The 17,359-nt window shown below is 38.1% G+C and overlaps 1 protein-coding gene across 1 annotated transcript in view; it reads left to right on the top strand.

The window, feature by feature from the left end:
* C15H11orf65 (chromosome 15 C11orf65 homolog) overlaps positions 1-17,359 on the top strand; it is a 115,736-nt gene that overhangs the window by 70,733 nt on the left and 27,644 nt on the right. Inside the window, exons 4-6 of the mRNA XM_019975666.2 lie at positions 8,950-9,003; positions 9,136-9,336; positions 11,028-11,158. Of these exons, the coding sequence (XP_019831225.2) occupies positions 8,950-9,003; positions 9,136-9,336; positions 11,028-11,158 (386 nt within the window). The remainder of the gene's footprint in view (positions 1-8,949; positions 9,004-9,135; positions 9,337-11,027; positions 11,159-17,359) is intronic.

The following is a 17,359-nucleotide window of genomic DNA, read 5'->3' as shown; positions in this document are numbered from 1 at the left end:
TCACCGACTTGATGGATGTGAGTTTGAGTGAACTCTGGGAGTTGGTGATGGACAGGGAGGCCTGGTGTGCTGCAATTCATGGGGTTGCAAAGAGTCGGACACGACTGAGCGACTGAACTGAACTGACCTGAACTGAGTAGTTTTACAGCAGAAAGATGACAGAATAGAAGGACATGCACTCATCTTCTCCTGCAAGAACTCCAAAATTACAACTCGCTACTGAACAACCATTGACAGAAAAATGTAGGACACCACCATAAAAGGATACTCCACGTGCAAGGGCAAAGGAGAAGCCCCAACAAGACGGTAGGAGGGGTGAAATCCCATTTAGAATCAAACCCCATACCCGCCAGAAACGCTTGGAGGGCTCAAACAAAACTTTATGTGCACCAGGACCCAGAGGTCCCACAAAGACTGAGTCAGATCTACCTTTGAGTCTTTGAGTGTCTCCTGTGGAGGAACAGGTGAGCAGTGGCCTGCCTCAGGGACAGAGTCACTGGCTGTGGAAGACCTGGGTCATGCAGTGTTACCCACCATGGAGCCTCTGAGAAGATGATCCACAATCTGCAGAACTATTATACCAAAGAAAATTTCACACTTTTAAGAAAGCTGTAGGACCCACAACAGATTTCCCAACCTGGAGATCTGGCAAAGGGACTGAGAACCCCCAGGGAATTTGACTTCAGAGGCCAGTGGGATTTGATTACAGAACTTCCACAGAACTGGGGGAACCTACTCTTGGAGGGCACAAACAAAACCTAGTGTGCACCAGGAGAAAGGAGCAGTGTCCACACAAGAGACTGAGTCATACTTGCCTGTGGGTGTCTAGGAGTTTCCAGTGGAGGCTTGGTCAACAGTTTGGCCTCAGGCCAAACAACAGGGAGGGAAAACAGCCCCACCCATCAAGAGAAAAATCAGTAGAAAATTAGATTAAAGATTTACTGAGCATGGTCCCATCAGAACAAATCCCAGTTTTACCCACAGTCTCTCCCATCAGGAAGCTTCCATAAGCCTCTTACCATTATTCAGCAGAGGGCAGACAGAAAGAAAACCACAGTCACATAAAATTAACCAAACTGATGACATGGACCACAGCCTTGTCTAACTCAATGAAATCATGAGCCATGCCATGTAGGGCCACCCAAGACGGATGGGTCATGATGGAGAATTTTGACAAAATGTGGTCCACTGGAAGGAGAATGGGAATAGCAAACCACTTCAGTATTCTTGCCTTGAGAACCCCATTAATAGTATGAAAAGGCAAAAAGATAGAACACTGAAAGATGAACTACCCAGGTTGGTAGGTGCCCAATATGCTACTGGAGAAGAGTGGAGAAATAACTCCGGAAAGAATGAAGAGACAGGACCAAAGAGAAAACAACACCCAGTTGTGGATGTGACTGGTGATGGAAGTAAAGTCCGATGCTGTAAAGAAGAATATTGCATAGGAAGCTGGAATATTAGGTCCATGAATCAAGGCAAATTGGAAGTGGTCAAATAGGAGATGGCAAGAGTAAACATTGACATTTTAGGAATTAGTGAACTAAAATGGACTGGAATGGATGAATTTAATTCAGATGACCATTACTTCTACTACTGAGGTCAAGAATGCCTTAGAAGAAATGGAATAACCCTCATAGTCAACAAAAGAGTCCGAATTGCAGTACTTTGTTGCAATCTCAAAAAAGACAGAATGATCTCTGTTAATTTCCACGGCAAACCATTCAGTATCACAGTAATCCAAGTCTATGCCACTTGGATTCAGCAACCACGAATGCTGAAGAAGCTGAAGTTGAATGGTTCTATAATGACCTACAAGACCTTCTAGAACTAACACCAAAAAAAAAAAAAAAAAAAAAATGTCCTTTCATCTTAGGGGACTGGAATGCAAAAGTAGGAAGTCAAGAGATACCTGGAGTAACAGACAAGTTTGGCCTTGGAGTAAAAATGAAGCAGGGCAAAGGCTAACAAGAGTTTTGCTAAGAGAATGCACTGGTCATAGCAAACACCCTCTTCCAACAACACAAGAGAACACTCTACACATGGACATCACCAGATGGTCAATACTGAAGTCAGATTGATTATATTCTTTGCAGTCAGAGATGGAGAAACTCTATACAGTCAGCAAAAACAAGACCAGGAGCTTACTGTGGCTCAGATCATGAACTCCTTATTGCCAAATTCAGGCTTAAATTGCAGAAAGTAGGGAAAACCAATAGACTATTCAGGTATGACCTAAATCAAATCCCATATGATTATACAGTGGAAGTGACAAATAGATTCAAGGGATTAGATATTATAGACAGATGCCTGAAGATCTATGGGCAGAGGTTCATGACATTGTATAGGAGGCAGTGATCAAAACCATCCCCAAGAAAAAGAAATGAAAAAAGGCAAAATGGTTTTCTGAGGAGGTCTTACAAATAGCTAAAAAAGAAGAGAAGCTAAAGGTAAAGGATAAAAGGAAAGATAAATCCATTTGAATGCAGAGTTCCAAAGAACAGCAAGGAGAGATAGGAAAGCCTTCTTCAGTAATCAATAAAAAGAAATAGAGGAAAACAATAGAATGGAAAAGACTAGAGTTCTTTTCATGAAAATTAAAGATACCAAGGGAATATTTTATGCAAAGATGGACACAATAAAGGACAGAAATGGTACAGACCTAACAGAAGCAGAAGATATTAAGAAGAGGTGGCAAGAATACATAGAAGAACTATGCAAAAAATATCTTCATGATATTTCCAGATAACCACGATGGTGTGAATACCCACCTAGAGCCAGATGTCCTGGAGTGTGAAGTCAAGTGGGCCTTAGGAAGCATCACTACAAACAAAGCTAGTGGAGGTGATGAAATTCCAGTTGGGCTATTCAAATCCTAGAAGATGATGCTGTGAAAGTGCTGCACTCAATATGCCAGCAAATTTGGAAAACTCATCCGTGGTCACAGGACTGGAAAAGTCAGTTTTCATTTCAATCCCAAAGAAAGGCAATGCCAAAGAGTATTCAAACTACTGCACAATTGCACTCATCTCACACACTAACAAAATAATGCTCAAAATTCTCCAAGCTAGGCTTCAACAGTATGTGAACTGAGAACTTCCAGATGTTCAAGCTGGATTTAGAAGAGGCAGAGGAACCAGTGATCAAATTGTCAACATCCATTGAATCATAGAAAAAGCAAGAGAGTTCCAGAAAAACATCTATTTCTGTTTTATTGACTATGCCAAAGACTTTGACTGTATGAATCACAACAATCTGTGGAAAATACTTCAAGAGATGGAAATACCAGATCACCTTACCTGCCTCCTGAAAAATCTGTATGCAGGTCAAGAAACAACAGTTAGAACCAGGACTTGATCCAAATTGTGAAAGGAGTATGTCAAGGCTGTATATTGTCGCCCTGCTTATTTAACTTATATGCAGACTACATCATGCAAAATGCCAGGCTGGATGAAGCACATGCTGGAATCAAGATTGCCGGGAGAAATATCAATAACTGCAGATATGCAGATGACACCACCCTTATGGCAGAAAGTGACGAGGAACTAAAGAGCCAAGTGAAAGAGGAGAGTGAAAAAGCTGGCTCTAAACTCAATATTCAGAAAACTAAGATCATGGCATCTGGTCCCACCACTTCATGGCAAATAGATGGGGGAAACAATGGAAGCAGTGACAGACTTTATTTTTCTTGGCTCCAAAATCACTGCAGATAGTTAGTGAGACCATGAAATTAAAAGACACTTGCTCCTTGGAAGAAAAGCTATGACTAACCTAGACAGCATATTAAAAAGCAGAGACATTATTTTGCCAAGAAACGTTCATCTAGTCAAAGCTGTTGTTTCCAGTAGTCTTGTATGGATGTGAGAGTTGGACCATGAAGAAAGCTGAGCACTCAAGAATTGATGCTTTTGAGCTGCGATGTTGGAGAGAACTCTTGAGAGTTCCTTGGATTGCAAGGAGATCCAACCAGTCAATGCCAAAGGAAATCAGTCCTGAATATTCATTGGAAGGACTGATGCTGAAGCTGAAGCTACAATACTTTGGCCACCTGATGTGAAGACTGACTCATTGGAAAAGACCCTGATGCTGGGAAAGATGGAAGGCAGAAGGAGAAGGGGACGACAGAGGATGAGATGGTTGGATGGCATCACCAACTGGATGGACATGAGTCTGAGCAAACTCCGGGAGTTGGTGATGGACAGGGAAGCCTGATGTGCTGCTGTCCCTGGGGTCATAAAGATTTGGACGTGACTGAGCAACTGAACTGAACTGAGCTGAGTAGTTTTCTGGTGGTATCTTTAGGATTTTCCAGGTGTCACATCATGTCATCTGCAACAGCGACAATTACTTCTTCTCCAATTTGGATTACTTTTATTTCTTTTCTTCTCCAATTGCCATGGTTAGGACTTCTAAAATTATTTCAAAAAAAAGTTCAAAGGTCTATATCCTTTTCTTGTTCCTGATCCTAAAGGAAATGCTTTCAGTTTTCACCAGTTAGAATGTTGTTAGTTGTGGGTTTGTTGTATATGGCCTTTATTATATTGAGGTAGTTTCCCTCTATGCCCATTTTCTGGAGAATTTTTATGATAAATAGGTGTTGAAAGTGAAAGTGAAAGTGAAGTCGCTCAGTCGTGTCCAACTCTTTGCGACCCCATGGACTGTATCCTACCAGGCTTCTCTGTCCACGGGATTTGCCAGGCAATAGTACTGGAGTGGATTGCCATTTCCTTCTCCAGGGGATCTTCCCAACCCAGGGATTGAACCCGGGTCTTCCACATTGTAGACAGACGCTTTACCGTCTGAGCCACCAGGGAAGTCTTAGGTGTTAAATTTTGTCAAAAGTATCATCTGCATCTCTTGAGATGATCATATTGTTTTTAATCTTTACTTTTTAATACGGTATATCACATTGATTGATTTGCATATATTGAAGAATCTTTACATCCCTTGGATAAATCCCACTTGATCTTGGTATACTATGTTTTTAATATGCTGTGGGATTCTGTTTACTAGTATTATGTTGGGGGGTTTTGCATCTATATTAGTTAGTATTATTGGCCTATAATTTTCCTTTTTTGTGATATGTTTGTCTGCTTTTGTTATGAGGGTGATAGTGATAACAGCCTTATGGAGTGAGTTTGGGAATTTTTCTCCCTCTGTAGTTTTTTGGAAGACTTTGAGAAGGATAGGTGTTAGCTTTTCTCTAAATGTTTGATAGAATTTTCCTGTGAAGCTATTTGGTCCTAGACTTTTGTTTGTTGGAAGAGTTTTAATTACAGTTTTAATTTCATTACTTGTGATTGGTCTGTTAATCTTTTCTAATTCTTCCTGGTTCAGTCTTTGAAAATTGTACCTTTCCAAGAATTTGTTCATTTCTTCCAGGCTGTCAATTTTATTGGCATATAGTTGTAGTAGTCTCTTATGATCCTTTGTATTTCTGCAAAGGATTCACTTGTAGTTTCTCCTTTTTTATTTCTAATTTTGTTGATTTTACCTTGTCCCTTTTTTTTTGAAGAAGAACTACCATTCTGATAGTGTGGGATATCTCACTGTGGATTTGACTTGCATTTCTCTAATGATTAGCAATGTTGAGCACCTTTTCTTTTACATCTAAAAGAGCTAGAAAAAGAAAAAAACCCAAAATTAATAGAAGGAATGAAATCATGAAGATCAGAGCAGAAATTAGTGAAATAGAAACCAAAAATAAAAACAGGAAAGATTAATGAAACTAAGAGGTGGTACTTTGAAAAACACTAAACTGATGACACATTATCCAGACACATCGAGAGAAAAAGAGAGCTCTTTAAGGTCAGTGTTTTTTAACTGATCTTCTGTCTGAATGATCTGTCCATTCTTGAAAATGGAGTGTTAAAGTCCATGTCTCTCTTTATATCCATTAATGTTTGCTTTATATACTTAGGTGTTCCTGTTTTGAGTGCATTTATATTTAAAATTGTTTTATATTCTTTTTGGATGGATCCTTTTTATCCTTATGCATTGTCCTTCTTTGTCTCTTGATGCAGTCTTTGTTTTAAGGTCTATTTAGTAAAGAGTCGGACACGACTGAGCGACTGAACTGAACTGAACTGAGTCTGATACAAGTATTCCTACCTGACTTTCTTTTGATTTCCATTGCACAGAATACCTTTTTCCATCCCCTCTCTTTCAGTCTGGATGTGTCTCTAGATCTTAAGTAGATCTATTGTAGAGTCCTGTTTTGTATCCATTTTGTATCTGCCATCCTATGTCTTTTGATTGAAGCATTTAGTCTATTTGCATTTAAAGTAATTACTCATAAGTATGTTGTTAATTGGAGAAGGCAATGGCACCCCACTCCAGTACTCTTGCCTGGAAAATCCCATGGACAGAGGAGCCTGGTAGGCTGCAGACCATGGGGTCGTGAAGAGTTGGACACGACTGAGTGACTTCACTTTCACTTTTCCCTTTCATGCATTGGAGAAGGGAATGGCAACCCACTCCAGTGTTCTTGCCTGGAGAATCCCAGGGACGGGGGAGCCTGGTGGGCTGCCGTCTCTGGGGTCGCACAGAGTCGGACACGACTGAAGCGACTTAGCAGCAGCAGCAGCATGTTGTTATTACCATTCGTTAATTATTTTCTGATTGTTTTTATAGTTCTTTTTTGTTCCTTTCTTCTTTTGCTCTAATCCCTTGTGATTTAATGGCTATCTTTATGTTATTTTGGGTTCCTTTCTCCTTTTTTGTTTGTGTATCTATTATAAGTTTTTGGCTTGTGATTACCATGAGATGTGCATGTGTGTCTACACACACACACACACACACACACACACACACACATAAATTTAAAGATCTCTTAAGTTTGAAAGCATTTTAACAACCCTGAATTTGTACTTGTTACTCCCTTATGTTTAATGTGTTTGATATATTTTACAGCTTTTTTTTTTTTTTACATCCCTTAACTCCTTATTGTTAATTTAGATATTTTGCCACTTTTGTCTTTTATCCTCCCTACTACCTAGTAGTAGTTGATCTACTACCTTTACTATGCGTTTGTCTTTAAGAATTAGATTTTTCCTTTCATAATTTTTATATTTCTTTCATAGTTTTTATGTTTCTAGTTTTTCCTTAGAGGAGTCCTTCTAACGTTTATTGTAAAGTTGGTTTCGTGATGCCAAACCCCTTTAGCTTTTGCTTGCCTGTAAACCTCTGTATCTACTTCAAATTTGAATGATAGCATTGCCAGGTGGAGTAATCTTGGTTATAGATTTTTTCCTTTTATCACTTTGAATACATTGTGCCACACCCTTCTGGCCTACAGAGTTTCTGCTGAACAGTCAGCTGGTAGTTTTATGGGCAATTCCTTTCATGTAACTAGTTATTTTTCCCTTTCTGCTTTTAAGGTTCCCTTTTATCCTTAATTTTTGCTATTTTAATTAAAATGTGTCTTGTAGTGGACCTCTTAGAGTTTATCTTATTTTGGACTGTCCATGCTTCCTGAAACTTGATGTCTGTTTCTTTCCCCAGGTTAGGGAAATTTTTTACCTATTACTTCTTTAAATAAATTCTCTGCCAATTTCTCTCCTTCATCTCCTTCTGGGATCCCTATAATGCAAATGTGAGTATGCTTCATGTTGTCCCAGAGGTCTCCTAAGCTATCCTTATTTAAATTTTTTTTCTGTTTTCTCTGTTCAGCTTGGTGATTTCCACTACCCTGTCTTCCTTAAATTTTTGGTTGAATTCACCCATGAACTCATATAGGCATGGTGTTTTCTACTTTGAAAGGTTAATTATTGATTCAATATCTTTAATAGATATTGATCTATTCAGATTGTCTATTTCTCCTTATGTGAGTTTTGATAGGTTGTGTCTTTCAAGGAATCAATCCATTTAGTTTAGGTTATCAAATTTTGAGGCATAAAGTTGTTCATATTTGTTCATTATCCTTTTAGTGTCCATGGAATCAGTAGTAATGGCCCGTCTTTCATTTCTGATATTAGTATTTCGTATACTCTATCTCTCTCACTGCTGCTGTCCAGCATCACAGGACAGAGTGAGTATCATACAGTGTATCACTAACCTGGAAAAAGATCAAAATTCAAAATTAGTAGTATGGTTTCTACTGCATGTGTATCACTTTTACACCCATCATAAAGATGAAAAATTGTAAGTCAAACCAGTCATAAATCAGGGAACATGTGTGTGTGCATGTATTTAATTTTTTAGTTAGAAAATTATGCAAAACTAATGTTGTATTTCAGGTTGAACAATTTAAGATAACATCTGTTTTCTCATCTAACTTAATATAATCAGGAGACAGGTTGGGGACCAAGATTTTTTTTCTCTATTTTCCATTTGATGTGGGGCACTAAATTTTAGAAGACCAATTATATACAATTCTTACAAAATTTAAACATGGATTTTTGATTTAAAATCAAAAGCTAGCTAGGAAAGGTCAGCTGGTATTAAACTCAGATTCACTAGTCACATTTTTTTCTCTGAATCTACCTAGAGTGAAAGTGAAAGTCGCTCAATTGAGTCTGACTCTTTGTGACCCCATGGCCTGTACCGTCCATGGAATTCTCCAGGCCAGAATACTGGAATGGTAGCCTTTTCCTTCTCCAGCGGATCTTCCCAACCTAGAAGATAATATTTAATATGAAAATATATTTGAGGCGTGTAAAAAAAAACTCATCCATTTTATGACTATAAATCACCTGGCACTTAAACTTTTACATTACATAGAAAGGAAACATAATTTGGTATCATTTTCCCAGTTATCATGTAAATTGTTTTACTTATTGAGTATCTATAAAAAAATAAATTCGGATACTTTCTAATTTAAAATTAACTATTTGAGGTTTATTCACTTCATCTATTTCATAAGTAATCAATATTCAGTAGCTATTTAATATAATAGAGAAATTATGAACTGATATATATAGAATGTTGAAAACTAATTTTTTTTTATAGGCAGAACTTCTAGATGCTGCTGCTGGTATTAATGTACGATTCAGATTAGGTGGTGTAAGTATGAATACATTCTTATTTAGTAGTATTAAAGCACATTTATATAAAATTTAAAAGATGTAATTTTAAAAAACATAGACCATTTTCCTAATTAAATTGATATGGTTCTTTTAACTTTTCCATCTACAGGTTAAATTTCCACCTGAAATATACTATAAAATTTTCACTCACAGACATATTGAAGATCTGTGTGCTAATAGCCCTAGAGACTACACAAAACTTCCAGCAAAACATAGATCTCATATTAAAAGTGATGATCTTCAGGAAGAGGATTACAGTGGCTGGTATCGTCGTATAGAGAACAATGGCTGGAGGCCTGTTTGTGAGACAGTAAGAACAGATAAATATTAATAATTTTTTATGTTATATGCTTAGAAACCTATCTGTCTTTCTGAAAGTTAATTTTCAGATTTTTTAAAAAATAATAAATTCTACTAATTTAACTGATAAAATTTGCTTAACTACTCTGGGGCAACTAGTATACTTCAAGATTCAGCAATATATCTTTTTTTTTAATATATCTTTTTTTTTTTAACATCTACTTCTGCTTTTAATAATCAGCTTTGAGTCTAGACCATCTTTAGATACTCTCTGGCACTCAGCAATTACCCATCTTTATAATAAAGCAAATCTGAAGATGTTACTGACTGTAATTAATCCCTGGACAAGAAGTGGGTGTTCTTGAGAGTAATATCCCATTTTTTGTACAGAGCTTGTAACAGCAGACCCTAGTGGGAAATCACTTGGGTTTTCATGGTGTTGAAAAATATAACATGTATTTATATGAACTAAACAGAATGATTTAAAATATACATGGTTTCTAATGCATATATATGATTTGAGAATTTTTCTATAGACATGTTTGTTTAATCTCCTTTTTGTGGAAATATTTTTTATCCAAGGATATTTGTTAACTTATATTTTAAAAGTTAACATTATCTGGTTGTATAGTTCTGGATGTTTGTTTATATGGCTCAAGTATCTTCATTCAAATCCCTCAATCTCTGATATACAAATTGTAGAATGTGGTATATTGGATATACTAAGTATGAAAAATGATCAAAGTGTGAATTCATTCAGTCAACAAAGTTTGTTGCATACCAGTCAGATATATGGCATTTTACTAGATGCTTAATAAGCAATGGTAAATAAAAATATTCCTCCACTGAAGTAGTTTGCCTTTTAATTAAGGAGAGAGTCAAGTAAACAGGATATTTCAGTACAGTGCTTTAATAGGCAAATTCAGAGTGTTGTGGGGGATAAACTCTCCTCTTTGTTATTTAATGTGTATGTGGTGAGGGAGGAGGAATGAACTGGAAATAAGAAAACAAGCAACCAGCTAGTATAAGCATCATATGGGGAAATCACGAAGTCTTAAGATACAATGGTGAGACTTCTGTATTCTTGGAGGGTGCCCATATTCCTTGAGGATTTGTTGTTACTGTTCAGTTGCTAAGTTGTGTCTGACTCTTTGTGACCCCATGAACTGCAGCACACTAGGCTTCCCTGTCCTTCACTGTCTCCCTGAGTTTGCTCAAACTCATGTCCATTGAGTCAGTGATGCCACCTGACCATCTCATCCTCTGTCATTCTCTTCTCCTCTTGCCCTCAATCTTTCCCAGCATCAGGGTCTTTTCTTTTCCAGTGAGTTGGCTCTTCCCATCAGGTGGCCAAAGTACTGAGGATTAGAGTCTTCAAAAGTCAGTAGCACCTACTGGTCAGCTCTGTTCTTATGAGAAACTAAAACACTCCTAGAATATATCTATTCACTTATTCATTCAACAAATACTTATTAAATACTACCTCAGTACACTAATTCTCTTTAGTTTTTCTATGGCATGTGTCTCTTAAGGCTCAATGTGCTATTCACTTAATTAGAAATATCTTAAAAGGGTCTATCCTCTCCTCTATTTCTACCTTGGTATATTCCTACTGAACACACAGAAGTTCTTGTTTATAGTCAGATAACCTCACAATCAGTAATTTAATATTTTGTGTATTCATTTTTTATTTCTCAATAGTTTTGGAGGCCTACTGAAAATGTGATGATGGGAGACAAAAAGGAAAGTGAATTCCATTTCTCCAAACTGAAGAGAAGGCAAGATATGGAAAAGAAAAGAAAAATTAGAAAAATACAATGGATGCAGCAAATGTAGGTTGATGAAATACTTAGAATTATTAAAGAAGTATATATTTTCAAAAATTGCTATCACTAGTAAAAATAATCACATGTTATTTTAAAAATAAGATGAAAGGTTACAGTTATTTTTTAAAAATACAATGAAAGCAAATATTTAATAAATGCTTGCTAGAGACTGTTAATATCTAAGATATAAGTGGAAAAAGACAAATTCTCTTTGACCTCAAGGAAATCACAGTCTTTGCCACATGAGATGAAAATCAGCATTTACTTTTATATGTGAGATTAATATGACCTATTCGCCAGGCATAGGCATTCCCTGGTGGCTCAGATGGTAAAGAGTCTGCCTGCAATGAGGGAGAACCAGGTTCAGTCCCTGGGTTAGGAAGATCCCCTGGAGAAGCAAATGGCAACCCACTCTAGTATTCTTCCAGAAAATCCTTGGACGGAAGAGCCTGGCAGACTAGAGTCCTTGGGGTCACAAATAGTTGGACACGACTGAAGTGACTTCCGTATCTTCTAGACTTGCTGTATACCATTCTCAACCTTTTTTTGTCCCCTAAAGAAACTGACATGTAAGGATTACACTAAAAGGCATTCTGGACCTATCTAACAAATATTAAAAGCAAGTCTCAAAGGAATCAAATCATATCCAAGTTTACTTGACAGTATATAAGAACAGTGGAAAAGGGAATGGCAACCCACTCCAGTATTCTTGCCTGGGACATCCCACAGACAGAGGAGCTTGGTGGGCTACAGTCCGGGGAGATGCAGAGAGTCAAACATGACTGAGCAACTGAGCACACACCACATACATACAAGAACAAACTCCCCAGATATTTAAAGGAATAAAAAAAAACTTTAGTACTCAAAATCATATAAATTAACAATGTCTACCATGTAGTAATCAATTGCCACACATTCAAAGAAGCAGGAAAATAGACCCCTGAGAAGAAAAAATAATATCAGCCAACTCAGCAAAACACCCATGGCTGATTCATGTCAAATGTAGGGCAAAAACCACTACAATATTGTAAACTAGTCTTCAAATAAAATAAATTAATTAATTTAAAAAATAAAACAAAAAGGTAGGAAACCTTTTCAGATAGATAAAAGCTGAAGAAGAAAAGTGATTCTAAGTAAAAATCTAGATACATACAGGAATGAAGAACACCAAAAATGGTAACTGTGTTAAGTAAATGTACAGAATTTTCTTCTTACTACTTAAACCTCTTTAAAAAGTAATTAACCAACTAATGAACTACACACTTGAAAATAGTCAAGATAAATAGTTAAGATGATAAAGTTTATGTTGGTTGTACCACAATTTTTTAAATGATAGGTATTACATTTTTATTCACACTAAAATTGAAGAAAGTAGGGAAAACCACTAGACCATTCAGGTATGACCTAAATCAAATCCCTTTTGATTATACAGTGAAAGTGAGAAATAGATTTAAGCGACTAGATCTGATAGATAGAGTGCCTGATGAACTATGGACTGAGGTTCATGACATTGTACAGGAGACAGGGATCAAGACCATCTCCATGGAAAAGAAATGCAAAAAAGCAAAATGGCTGTCTGGGGAGGCCTTACGAATAGCTGTGAAAAGAAGAGAAGCAAAAAGCAAAGGAGAAAGGGAAAGATATAAGCATCTGAATGCAGAGTTCCAAAGAATAGCAAGAAGAGATAAGAAAGCCATCCTCAGCGATCAAGGCAAAGAAATAGAGGAAAACAACAGAATGGGAAAGACTAGAGATCTTTTCAAAAAAAATTAGAGCTACCAAGGGAACATTTCATGGAAAGATGGGCTCGATAAAGGACAGAAATGGTATGGACCTAACAGAAACAGAAGATATTAAGAAGAGATGGCAAGAATACACAGAAGAACTGTACAAAAAAAATCTTCACGACCAAGATGATCATGATGGTGTGATCACTCACCTAGAGCCAGACATCCTGGAATGTGAAGTCAAGTGGGCCTTAGAAAGCATCACTACGAACAAAGGTAGTGGAGGTGATGGCATTCCAGTTGAGCTATTTCAAATCCTGAAAGATGATGCTGTGAAAGTGCTGCACTCAATATGTCAGCAAATTTGGAAAACTCAGCAGTGGCCACAGGACTGGAAAAGGTCAGTTTTCATTCCAATCCCAAAGAAAGGCAATGCCAAAGAATGCTCAAACTACTGCACAATTGCACTCATCTCACACACTAGTAAAGTTATGCTCAAAATTCTCCAAGCCAGGCTTCAGCAATATGTGAACCGTGAACTTCCAGATGTTCAAGCTGGTTTTAGAAAAGGCAGAGGAACCAGAGATCAAATTGCCAACATCCACTGGATCATGGAAAAAGCAAGAGAGTTCCAGAAAAACATCTATTTCTGTTTTATTGACTATGCCAAAGCCTTTGACTGTGTGGGTCACAATAAACTGTGGAAAATTCTTCAAGAGATGGGAATACCAGACCACCTGACCTGCCTCTTGAGAATGCAGGTCAAGAAGCAACAGTTAGAACTGGACATGGAACAACAGACTGGTTCCAAATAGGAACAGGAGTACGTCAAGGCTGTATATTGTCACCCTGCTTGTTTAACTTATATGCAGAGTACATCATGAGAAACATTGGGCTGGAAGAAGCACAAGCTGGAATCAAGATTGCCAGAAGAAATATCAATAACCTCAGATATGCAGATGACACCACCCTTATGGCAGAAAGTGAAGAGGAACTAAAAAGCCTCTTGATGAAAGTGAAAGAGAAGAGTGAAAAAGTTGGCTTAAAGCTCAACATTCAGAAAACTAAGATCATGGCATCTGGTCCCATCACTTCATGGGAAATAGATGGGGAACCAGTGGAAACAGTGTCAGACTTTATCTTTTTGGGCTCCAAAATCACTGCAGATGGTGACTGCAGCCATGAAATTAAAAGACGCTTACTCCTTGGAAGGAAAGTTATGACCAACCTAGATAGCATATTCAAAAGCAGAGACGTTACTTTGCCAACAAAGGTCCGTCTAGTCAAGGCTATGGTTTTTCCACTGGTCATGTATGGTTGTGAGAGTTGGACTGTGAAGAAGGTTGAGCGCCTAAGAATTGATGCTTTTGAATTGTGGTGTTGGAGAAGACTCTTGAGAGTCCCTTGGACTGCAAGGAGATCCAACCAGTCCATTCTGAAGGAGATCAGCCCTGGGTGTTCTTTGGAAGGAATGATGCTAAAGCTGAAACTCCAGTACTTTGGTCACCTCATGCGAAGAGTTGACTCATTGGAAAAGACTCTGATGCTGGGAGGGATTGGGGGCAGGAGGAAAAGGGGACGACAGAGGATGAGATGGCTGGATGGCATCACTGACTTGATGGATGTGAGTTTGAGTGAACTCCGGGAGTTGGTGATGGAGAGGGAGGCCTGGCGTGCTGTGGTTCATGGGGTCTCAAAGAGTCAGACACGACTGAGCGAATGAACTGAACATTTTTATACTGCAAAGTAATGAGCTAATATTGATATTGCCAATCAAGTTATACTTAAGTATCTGATTCCACAATTATACTCTTTTTCTCTTATATTGAAAAACTTCATCAAACATTACATAATTACTGGACTTCCCTGGTGGTGTAGTGGATAAGAAATGCCTACCAATGCAAGAGACACAAGTTCAATCCCTCGTCCAGAAAGATTCCACATGCCATGGTGCAACTAAGCCCATGTGCCATAACTACTGAGTCTGCGTTCTAGAGCATGCAGGTCACAACTGTTGAGCCTGTGAGCTACAACTACTGAAGCCTGTGTACCCAGAACCTGTGCTCCACAACAAGCAAAGCCACAGCAATGAGAAGCCCACACACTGCAACAAAGAGTAGCCCCTGCTGGCCACAACCAGAGAAAGTCTGCCTAAAGTGGACAGTAAATCCCATGGACCAAGGAGCGTGGTAGGCTGCAGTCCATGGGGTCGCTAAGAGTAGGACACGACTGAGCGACTTCACTTTCACTTTTCACTTTCCTGCATTGGAGAAGGAGATGGCAACCCACTCCAGTGTTCTTGCCTGGAGAATCCCAGGGACGGGGAAGCCTGGTGGGCTGCCGTCTCTGGGGTTGCACAGAGTCAGACACGACTGAAGCGACTTAGCAGCAGCAGCAGCATAGAAGGTTGGAGTAACACGACCAACCAACTTGATATAATTGGCATTTATAGAGCACTGAACTCAACCAAAGAAAACAAATTCTTTTCAAGTGCACATGAAAAGCCTTCACCAAAATATACCATATCTGGGCCATGAAATAAATACCTACAAATTTAAAAGAATTAAAATCATACAAAGGAAGTTTTCTAATCATGATGAAATTAAAAATTATTTAAAACAGAGTAAAATAACAGAAACATTTCTTGATTTCTGGAAAACCTCCAAATACTTGGATATTAAACAGCATATCTTCAAATAATCCATAAGTCAAAGAAGTCACAAAAGAAACTTGAAAATATTTTTGGTTTAACAAAAAATGAAAAGACAACATACTAAAACTGGGGGAATGCAGCTAAAGAAGTACTTACAGGAAAATTTATATCATTTTCTATGAGACTAGTGTTATCTGATAAAAAACTACTCAAGGTTTATGAGGGGGAAAAACTACAGAAAATAACAAACCAATATTCTCTCATGAACATGATAATAAGTAATATTATAAACAAATGGAGTTTATCCTTGGAATACAAGATTGGTTTGACATTTGGAAATCAATCAATGCAATTCACCAAATTTGCAGACTTAAAAAAGAAAACTGGATATGATGATCTCAAAAAGATGCAGAAAAAGTATTTACAAAAGTCTAGCTAACATTTGTAATTAAAATTCTTGGCAAATTAAGAATAGATGAGAGCCTCCTCAACTTGATGAAGATCATCTATGAAAAGCCTGCAGCCAGCATGATACTTAATGGTGAGTGGCTGAATGCTTTCTCTCTAAGATCAGAAACAAAGATGTCTGCACTCACTACTTCTTCACAACATTGCACTGGATGTCCTCGTTAGTGCAATAAGGGTGGCAGGGTGAAGTGGTGGGAGAGACACTGAGATTGGAAAAGAAGAACTAAAATAATCTTTATTTACAGTTGACATGATCATCTGAGGTTAGTGATATTTCTCATGGCAGTCTTGATTCCAACTTATGCTTCATCCAGCCTGGCATTTCGTATGATGTACTCTGCATATAACTTAAACAAGCAGAGTGACAATATATGGACTTGACGTACTCCTTTCCCAATTTGGAACCAGTCCATTGTTCCATGTCCACTTCTAACTTTTGCTTCCTAACATGCATACAGGTTTCTCAGGAGGCAGGTAAGGTGATCTGGTATTCTCAACTCTTTAAGGATTTTCCACAGTTTGACTGTGATCCACACAGTCAAATGCTTTAGCATAGTCAATGAAGCAGAAGTAGATGTTTTTCTGGAATTTTCTTGCTTTTTCTATGATCCAATGGATGTTGGCAATTTGAAATACTGGGCTGGATGAAGCACTAGCTGGAATCAAGATTGCTGGGAGAAATATCAATGACCTCAGATATGCAGATGATACCACCCTTGTGGCTTAAAGTTAAGAAAAACTAAAGAGCCTCTTGAGGAAAGTGAAAGAGGAGAGTGAAAAAGCTGGCTTAAAACTCAACATTCAGAAAACTAAGATCATGGTATCTGGTCTCCTCACTTCATGGCAAATAGATGGGGAAACAATGGGAACAGTGACAGACTTTATTTTTCTTGGGCTCCAAAATCACTGCAGGTGGTGACTGCAGCCATGAAATTAAAAGATGCTTGCTCCTTGGAAGAAAATCTATGACCAACCTAGACAGCATATTAAAAAGAAGAAGCACTGCTTTGCCAGCAAAGGTCATCTAGTCAACACTATGGTTTTTCCAGTAGTCGTATATGGATTTGAGAGTTGGAAGGTAAAGAAACCTGAGCACAGAAGAATTGATGCTTTTTGAACTGTGGTGTTGGAGAAGACTCTTGAGAGCCCCTTGGACTACAAGGAGATCCAACCAGTCCATCCTAAAGGAAATCAGCCCTGAATATTCACTGGAAGGACTGATGCTGAGGCTGAAGCTCCAAATAATGTGGCCACATGATACAATGAGCTGACTTATTGGAAACGACCCTGATGCTTGGAAAGATTGAAAGCAGGAGAAGGGGATGACAGAGGATGAGATGGTTGGATGGCATCACCGAC

The sequence above is a fragment of the Bos indicus genome, chromosome 15 (assembly GCF_029378745.1).
Source record: "Bos indicus isolate NIAB-ARS_2022 breed Sahiwal x Tharparkar chromosome 15, NIAB-ARS_B.indTharparkar_mat_pri_1.0, whole genome shotgun sequence".
NCBI classification, from domain to species: Eukaryota; Metazoa; Chordata; class Mammalia; order Artiodactyla; family Bovidae; genus Bos; species Bos indicus.
The sequence above is the reverse complement of the archived record's forward strand: the minus strand, read 5'-3'. Positions and strand labels throughout refer to the sequence as shown.